This window comes from Oryza brachyantha, chromosome 3 (assembly GCF_000231095.2).
Source record: "Oryza brachyantha chromosome 3, ObraRS2, whole genome shotgun sequence".
NCBI classification, from domain to species: Eukaryota; Viridiplantae; Streptophyta; class Magnoliopsida; order Poales; family Poaceae; genus Oryza; species Oryza brachyantha.
In genome coordinates this window covers 8,440,140-8,450,047 of record NC_023165.2, presented here as the reverse complement: position 1 = coordinate 8,450,047, position 9,908 = coordinate 8,440,140, and the positions used below count along the sequence as shown (strand labels likewise).

Sequence of the window (9,908 nt, the reverse complement as noted above, 5' to 3'; positions counted from 1 at the left end):
GCTGTTACCGTTCTTTATTTTCCAACATGATTTGTGGGGTCCAAACAAGTCAATCAGAGCCGAATTTCCAGTACACAAACGCTGGCATCATGTTAACAGCATGCCCTAAGTACCGAACAGCATATAGCATTGCTGTCGTGCTGTCCTCCTGCATGTGTTTATTCTTCCGGACAGCAAGAATTGCTACAATGAAGCCCGCTTTTATGCTTGCATGCTCTGCAAATTTCGATCGCTTAACTGACCCTAATTCATGTCCCCTCGAATCCTTGATTACACGGCTATTCTGAAAAGAGTAATTTTACGGTTCAAGAAGGGGAGGTACTAAAATTTTAATGTAAAATTTGGTATTTTTTATGAGTAATTTTATGGTTCTTGAGAAGTTACCATGAGGTACCTGGTACCACTAAACATTTGGTATCTCATATTACCTTCTCAAGAACTGTAAAATTACTCATTTTTTATATCTACTCAAAGACTATAAAATTACTTAAAAAAACGCAAGATAATAAGCTGATAACAAGAACTGTTGGCTGGGCCTGTGCAATGTTGAAAATTTTCCTGGCTCTCTCTTGGCTCACCAAACCTAGCTTACCCTTGGAAGATACTAGTACCAGATATGGGCCAAGCTTACAGTGACTGGGAATACATTTTCTAAACGTGCACCGAAAATTCAGAGTGATTTGATACGGGGCTTGGCAGAGACCGGAAAACGGGAAAAGGAGGGTCATGAAGCGTCGCTTCCTAGTCATCTCAGGCTCCGAGCGCGTGCCCGACGAGCGTGGGTACCCTCTGACCGGGCGCCTCAGGCTTGTTTAGTTTTCAAATTTTTTTTAAAAACATTACATTAAATTTTTAGACATTTAAATAAATTATTAAATATAGATAAATTAAAAACTAATGGTACAGTTATGGAAGAAATCTTGAGACGAATCTTTTGAGCCTAATTAACCCATGATTAGCCATAAAGTGCTACAGTAACCAACATGTGTTAATGACAGATTAATTAGGCTCAAAAGATTCGTCTCGCGGTTTCTAGACTAGCCGTGAAATTTGTTTTTTCATTCGTGTCCAAAACCCCTTCTAATATCCGATCAAACATTTGACGTGACACTTATTCTAAAAATTTTCTCCATCTAAACACCAGCTCACGTATGACAAAAAAACGGGACGATGTGTAATGTGGAAATCTACGCTGCTTAATTAGCAAAGTCCATGTCGGTCAGCTGCATCTTCAGACTCTAGTGAAAAAGTCGTGCTCCCTGAAGCTGACAGACCTCCGACACCAGAGTGCACGCTGTTTGCATCTTCGGACCCTGTTTGATCGATCGATCGATCTCACCATCATCTCCTACAAAATCGGAGCCGCGCATGCACGTCTCCAGCAAAATTGGAGTCTCGCATGCACGTATGACCGTATGAGTGGTGCTAACTAGAGCCAAAAAAAAATAAGCATGGTAAGGCATTCCGACCATTCGAAGCGGTATAGTGTCTTCAGACTCAGGAAATACGCACAAGCTTCGCTTACAGCTTATTAGCCCGAGATTTGCTTCGATACAATAAAAGTACATCGAGATACCGGTATCTTGAGGTACCAAATCATTTCTGATCGTTAGATATAACAGGACACATCCTACTCAGCTAGATCTAATGGTGAAAAATAATTTGGTAACTCGAGATATCGGTAGCTCGAAGTATTTTTTGTTGGACTGAAGCAAATCTTTATTAACTCAGTAACCTCTAGTCAGTAGTCACTGGTTATTATCTGTTTTGGCTATGCCCTAATTCATCTATATATATGTTAGCACTCAAAATATTAGAAACTCTTACGTTAGCATACAAAGATGAGTTTTTTTTATGTTTTTTAAACATTTTTAATAAATAATTTTATTACTAAATATCCGAGGAAAATATTTTCATTATATAAACCTTTTGGCCACGCCACAACATTGACGTGGCGAAACAGATTGCCACCTTATCTTGCCACGCCACTCACATTGGTGTGACAAGACTATCACGTCATGCCACACCGATCAGGCTACGTGGTAGCGTCGTCTTGCTAGGTCATTAACACTGGTGTGACCAAAAGATTCAGTTTTAGAAAAAAATTATCCGATAGTTTAGTAATAAAATTACATGTTAAAAATGTTTATTTAATAAAAAAATTTCTACAGAGATAGTGCCGGCTAAATACATGCGTCCAGTGACTCAGCAAACTCTGATCTGACCAGATATTATTGTCCTGAGCTGAAAAGTAGGGTTGAGGTTGCTCAATCAATTAATCAACTATCCGTAGCCAGCACAGAAATGAGCACTGTCCTAGCACGCCTTCGGATAGAGTAGTATTAAATGTAGCCTAACGTATAGGTAATGCATGTCCCCTTTTGATTTCCAATGCCAAATTCAACCTGACTTGCGTACTCTATATACATGGACGATTATTATGTCGATATCCAAACAGGGTGATGGCCGACCGATGGTCGGTCACATATTTGCATCCTCCGTTCCAGGAGATCGATGGCGACTTTTAAACGAGTACTACAGATTTGGTTTTTTATCTCCTCCGTTCCAACCTGCCGCTCATCTCATCTGGTCTTGGGGGTTTGGAACCCCAAACTGTTGGTTTGGAGTCGGCGCCCGGGTTGCCTCCTTCGCCAGGAGGCCATGTACTGTCGCCTGCCGTTTGGGCGACGCAAAACGAGAGCAGAAAGCCAGGGAGCATTTCAAAATCAATGACAAGAAGTTATGTATGACCGCGATCATTTATCCAACTCTGAATTTTAATTAACTTTATAGAAAAAAAATGTAGCAACACTTTTAACACAAAAGAAATATACTATAAAAATATCTTCAGTGATGCCTTTAATGGCACTTTTAACTCTGAATTTGAAGGAATTTTTAACTTAGAACGAACTGGTCTTGTAACACCACTTAGGGCATGTTTGGAGCATAATAAATAAAACACATTATAGAAACACAGGGAAAAAAAATATAGAAATGTAGGTGTAAAATAGATTATTGAAAACCACAAGAAATATAGGTGTACACTCGTTTGGAACGCAGGAATTCTAAGATCCTTGGTTACATTGAAAACATGCTTCATTTGCTCAGCGCACAGGAAGCAAAAACCTGAAATTTTGTTTGAGGGTTTTTTTTTTACCATTCTTGACAAGTATCTTAAGATACTAAAAAATTTGGTTCTTTTACTAAAATTTTTACACTGAAAAATATAATACCTCAAAATATTTTTTTCGATGATGATAAAAAAACTTTTTTTACCATCTTAAAAGTACCTTAAGGTACCAAAAATTTTACTGTAAAATTCTAGCATCTTAAGGTACTACATTTTTATATAAAAATATGTGCATGGTATTTTTTTCAAGAATAGTATGTTATTTTCCTATGTTTTGATTAAAGCTAGAATGGAGGAAAAGTGAAACTTACATGTGTTCTTCAATGGCTCCAATTCCTTCATTCCAAAAGGCAATATAGTGTTTTTTTCCTTTAGAAATTAAACCCTTCGAAATTGAAATTACTCCAATCCAAACATGCACTTAGAGCAAACTAGTACTCCGTTTCAAAATAAACGCAACCCTCTAGTTCAAGGTAATTAATAGCAATGTAGCATATGACTGCCTGGCCTCGTTACTCCGTTACTGTGCAAGCACATGACTCGTTTTTTAAATGAGATAAGACTAATTAACCTCTACATTCAAGTTGTACACAACCACTGACGGAGTACCTGAGTTTTGCAATCACTTAGGATTGAATCTAGATGGACTACGTGCACGACGGCTACGCTAGCCAACCGAGCTGCGTCCAATGCCCACGTGAGTGGTAATTGTGTAAGTGGAATAATAATGCATTGTATACAGGTCTAAGCATGTACGTAAGCTTTCAAAACTTGCCAAACTTGGTCAAGCAAAGAACGTATAATATCTGTTGTCAGAGAAAACTGGCAACTAATTTGATGTTGATCGAGCATTCGAGCTAGCGTCCTACGACGACGTGTTCTAAATTCCTCGAAGCATCTCACAAAAGTCGCACGCACAAAAAATCTCCACACGTCGTCGTCCCCTCTCTCTATATGTACCTCGACCTCATCTTTAATTACCAGGTCAATACTAGATTAGTATCTCCTTAATTAGCTCTCCTGCTAGCTAGCTATATAGCCTGTGTTGCGTCTAGCTAGTGACGATCGAGCTCGAGAGCTGGTCGAATGGACGCTGCTGGTGGCAACACGGCCGCGAAGGTGACGGTGGCGCGTGCGCAGGATTACGGGCGGTCCGTGTCGCCGCCGTCGAGGGTGTCGTCGTGCTCGCCGCCCCCTCCTCCTGTGGGCGCCTTGATGGCGGGCGACGACACGTCGACGACCGTCGTGCTGAGCCCCTGCGCGGCGTGCAAGGTGCTCCGCCGCCGGTGCGCCGACGGCTGCGTGCTGGCGCCCTACTTCCCGCCGACCGAGCCGGCCAAGTTCACCACCGCCCACCGCGTCTTCGGCGCCAGCAACATCATCAAGCTCCTCCAGGATTTGCCGGAGGGCGCGCGGGCGGACGCGGTGAGCAGCATGGTGTACGAGGCGGAGGCGCGCCTGCGGGACCCGGTGTACGGGTGCGCGGGGGCGGTGTGCCGGCTGCAGAAGGAGGCGAACGAGCTCAAGGTGCAGCTCGCGCGCGCGCAGGCCGACCTGCTCAACGCGCAGGCGCAGCACGCCAACCTCGTCGCCCTCGTCTGCGTCGAGCTCGCGAACCACCGCCGCGGCGACCAGCAGCTATATCAGGCGCCGCCGCCGTCGTCGTCGCACCACCCGGCGGAGTACGGTGTTGGCGCAAGCTTCGGCGCCGCCGCGTACCAGCCGCTCTACGACTCGGACATGGACTCGGCAGCGTGGGACGAGGCCCAGCTCTGGGCGTGACAGAAAGATTTTTCGCCGGGCGGATCGGATCGGACATGATAAAAATATGGTCGGCTAGCTAAGCTAGCCGCTCTAGTAGCTAGTGTACTGCAGGATAATTGATAATCGAGAGTACTATAGTGAGTACGGAGTATTACTGTAATTAGACAACAATCATTTTTAAGAAGTACTCCGTCATTAGTAAGCATCTTCTTCGGAGTTCAGCAAGTTCTGCTTTCATCAGAGCTTATGTTCTTCGGACTTCAACAAGTTCAGATATCTTGATTTGAAACAAGATCGATCTTGTTCTGTGGTAGTCCTGCTCCTGCCTAGGGTTTACAAAACTGACGAAAAAAAAAAATCCAGACTTCACGGACCGGCAAATCACTCATTTTTTTGGTCGAGTTAAAAAAATCAAACTAATTTTAAATTTTTGACAAAGAATTTATCTGTATTTTATCGGTTTATCAACCGTTTTTTGTAAAATCTGGAGATACCGCTAGTGAGCGGTCTTTGATCGAGTATCAGGACGGTGAACCCTTTTCCTGCTGCTGTAAGCCTATAAAGCACTTCTAAATTGCCAACTGGCAAGTGGCCATGACAAAATTCTCTGTTTTGCAAAAATAACTGATATTAGGCATGCAGTTAGGCTGACAAAAATACTCCAGTCTGAATCTGACTGCAGAAACTCGAAAGAACTCTGATCGAACAAATGGCTAACGCTTGCGAGCGCACAACTGCCGTACGTCTCTATCGATCCTCTGCAAGCTGATGCACTACTCGACTCTTTCCAGACAAAGTTGGTCATGGTTTGGCTGTTTGGATAAAAAAACGAAATAATATTATTTGCACAAGAAAAATAATTTATATATAAAATCAAAGAGAAAAAATATGATAAGAAAATCTCAAAATCAACTTCAAAATTAAAGATAAAAATTTAAATTTAATTTATAAGCATAAACAAAAGCGTAAAGACGAGACTTCCGCCTCATGTGATAAAAAAACAGAAATCAAAATTAAACACGCTGGTCTCGTGGCAAAAATGGGATTTTTTTATTTTTAAAATATTTTTAATAAATAATTTTATTACTAAACCTCTGGAAAAAATATTTTTACCGTATGAACCTTTTGGCCACGCCATCAACGATGGCGTGGCGAAACGGTTTGACACGCCATTGTCAGTGGCGTGGCAGCATTGTCTTGCCACGCCACTGACATTGACATGGCAAGACTGTCACGCCGACCAGACTACGTGACAGCGTTGTCTTGCTACGCCACCAACACTGACATGGTCAAAAGGTTTAGTTTTAGAAAAATTTTGCCCGATAGTTTCGTAATAAAATTACTTGCTGAAAAGATTTATTTAATAAAAAAATTTCCAAAAATGGCATGGCTAGGTTCATGCACATGTCCTGCGTACTCAAATGATGGCTTGAGAATTGTTGAATCTGCCACTGCACTTGGCAGGCAGTAGTTAGTAGCTGCCGTCTTGCTCGAGATCGGCATGTTTTTTTTCTCTGTTGATCGAACATGTCGATCCGTACGAGAACACTAGCAACACGAGCAACAGCAGAGGTCGTCCCAGATCGAGCCCAAATGGTTGTCTGTTCAGTGCTCGCGAAGTACTAGCAACCGTTCGATATGATCGCCATCGATCAGAACTCAGAAGCCCCCAAAAGAAGGCTGCCTAACTCTATCTCCAAAACCTACTTTGGCTGCTTGGACGGCCGTCACATTAACGTACCGTTTCCAAGTCACCCCTAGCTAGCAGATGCATGCGCGGCATGCGCCAACCAAACCATACGAAATGACGATCGCCTACGGTCATCGTAGACGGCCGGCGGCCCATTTGAGCCAGTAAAATAACTGGCAATGGTCACAACAGAACAAAAGCCAGTAACTAACTGGCAGTGTCACGACTCACAACAGAACAAAATCCGGTAACTAATTGACAGTGTTGAGAGAACGTCTGATGATTAACCAGACCTTCCAATGCATGCATGCATGCATGCCACTGTCTGTCTTGTCTCAGATTGTTTAGAGCAAGTTCAATAGTATACTACTAGCCAACTACTAGCTCCAATTCATCTATAATCAATTTAATAGTCAACTTATATAATAGTTACCTTCAAAATATTAATATATGGTCCCACATGTCATACATATATTTTATCTTGGAGCCCGTGTGTAGCTGGCTACAAATTAATAGCCCGCTTCTCTTCCCTCTTATCTTTTTAAAATATGCTTATAGCTAGCTTATAGCCTGCTATTATACCTGCTTATATGGATAGATCAGTTTCCAAGAAACTAGCAATAGACTACAGCTAGCCGTACTCACGTGATAATTCTGACACGGTCTTCTAAATATATTTTGATTATGATTTTTATTGATATATATATATATATTAATAAATTTTTAATTTTATAGAAGTACTCTTTATGATTTATCGATGCATGTTTTCCTAGTGTTTTTAAACTAAATATTTTAGAAGTTATTAATATTAAAAAAATTAAAAGTTTGACTGCATATTTGTTTAAAACAACAAGAATTATAAAACAGAATGGAACAATAATTAATTGACTAGTTAATCAGTTTGTTGATGCACATTATTATATCACCGTGGAAATTGGAATTGGCGGGTCTTAGACCGAAACCATGCCGCATGGGTACGAGTGAATCCTTTGTCTCAGTGCATAGAATGTCCAAGAGCTTGCCTAAAATGTCCGGCTCATTTCTGCTCCCCCTAGTGTAGGAAACGTGGGGTTGGGGTTGGGGTTGGGGACGGCGGCTGGCGGCCGGCGGCCGGCATATATCGTGAGAGAGATCGGTAGAATTCTCTTTCTTTTCGCTTAGATTTATTGGTTTAAGCTTTTAAATTGATTTTCAGTTTATATCTCTCTATTAAAATATAAAGAAGGTCTCGAATGAAGACACTACGTTTGTTCTGAAAGCTAGAATTACTACATTAATCGAAGAAAAAACTTATACCGTTAAATCATGATATATCTATATTATAGGGTCCATATTTGTTATATAAAAGGAAAGCTTGATTTCCGGTTTATAAACCGATGGTTTAAAAACTATAAGTTTAATGATGGCGTACTACCTATATATATAGACCAAATAAGTAAAAAAAAAAGTCTCAAACCTATCTTTTAACTTAACAGTATAAGTGTGACTTATGACTCTATGAAAACCAAATGCTTGTTTATGCTTATATTTTTAGGCTAAAAAGTTAATTTATAAGTCTAAATAAAGAGGACATAAGTGATTGTTGAAAGCCAGGACAACGAGATAGAGGAAAAAGTGTAGATCTCGTCAGACGCGGGTTTCAAACCCTATACAGTATTCACTGATATGTGAACCGAAATAGTAAATACTCCCTCCGGTTTTTCTGGTTTTCTGACATCGTTGACTTTTGATTTACGTTTGATCCGTTATCTTATTTAAAAATTTTGTCTACTACAAAATTATAAATCATATAGGAATAAACCAAATCATAATAAAATAATCAATAATTATATATTTTTTAACAAGACGAATGATCAAACGTAGATAAAAAAGTCAACGACGTTAAAACAAATTTGAAGAGTACCTATCAGTGACTTCTTCCATTCCGTACGATTTGTAGCATACGAACCCGGCATGAGTAAGACGTGTTCCGTTCCAGGCCATGCTGATTGCCAGAGGCAGCGCTACTCCGTTTTAATCGAGTCAATTCGGCGTGCTGTTCATCGTGGGCTAAGCTCTGCAAGCCCAAAAAGTAGATGGGCTCGTGTTCTTCTTCTCCTGTACAAACGATTTAAGATGGGCCTTCAGGCGAAAGCTCTCTTGAGAAGAGAACTCAACTTTTCTTTTTTTAAGGGGCAAGAAAAGGTTCAGATCAAATAAAATTATGCAAATATATGTGTAAGGTCTCGCGGGAAAAGAAGTAAATGAAGGCTTGAAAATTGCAATATAGTGCAACAAGAGGAGAGAGAACCCCTACGGCAGTATTTGGTAGAGATTGACTTGTGGCTTCTTCGTTTACAATGAACATGTTTTTCAAACGGTTAAATAGTACGTTTTGTATAATTCAAATAAAAAATGTTATGTTTATAATACTAATTAATCATATGCTAACAAGCTTTTCTGTTTTGCCTGTAGCTTATAAACTAAACCCAATCTCTCAACCAAACAAGTAACCCTAAGAAATGATTACGTGACACAATGATACTATGTAAACAGGTAAAATAGGTCACCCCACCTGTACTCATCTAGTACATGGTATATCCACTAGAATCTTCTTTCCCCAATTAATTGTCGCAGGAAGCATCTTCATACATAGAGAGCAGATGCTGATATCCTATGTCCCAATCTTCGTTTACTTGAAACGTATTTTTCCATTTCACTCGCATTCAATGCTACATGATGTACATCTGTTTCATAATAAGTATTTTTGAAATTTAAATTTATCCTCGCAAGAGTGTATTTGCATGTGCTAGTTATCCTATTAATCACCTTATATTTAAATCTATATCTTTTTTTTGAGAAAATCTATATCTATTTTACCCCTACTCATCTCACTTCATACAATTTTCTTATTTATTAAGGGACATTTAAATTATTTTTTCAACTAACTTAGCTCTACGGTTCTAGAATTACTCTTATATATTTTCATTTAGCTCGGACTGAATCTTTCTGAACTTTGGATATAATGATGTGCTAGTTGTATAAACTAATAAAACTATGCAGAATTAAATTGATCTCACTAAATCACCATTGACCAATTAGGAGGGCCAAACATCTCTGCTACATAAAAGAATGAACTCGCCTGTTCTCCTCCTCGCTCTCTTGTGCCAACTCCCAAGAAAATCATAAATAAGGGTGAGTTAAAATCCCATACTAGCGTCTTCCTCGAAAAAAAATCCCATACTAGAGTTAATTCCTCTTCGTTGTATTCTACTGCTAGTATTATACTACTAGTAGAAGTAATCTTAGCCATTGATTAAAATAGTATTTTTGTACTTTGTTAAT

At 40.0% G+C, this 9,908-nt stretch overlaps 1 protein-coding gene across 1 annotated transcript; it reads left to right on the top strand.

Moving 5' to 3' along the window:
• The first annotated feature begins 4,133 nt into the window (after positions 1–4,133).
• LOC102703564 (LOB domain-containing protein 1) lies at positions 4,134–5,258 on the top strand. The gene has a single exon (XM_006649831.3). The coding sequence runs from the start codon at positions 4,217–4,219 to the stop codon at positions 4,910–4,912; it is 696 nt and encodes a 231-aa protein (XP_006649894.1). The 5' UTR covers positions 4,134–4,216; the 3' UTR covers positions 4,913–5,258.
• The last annotated feature ends 4,650 nt before the right edge of the window (positions 5,259–9,908 follow it).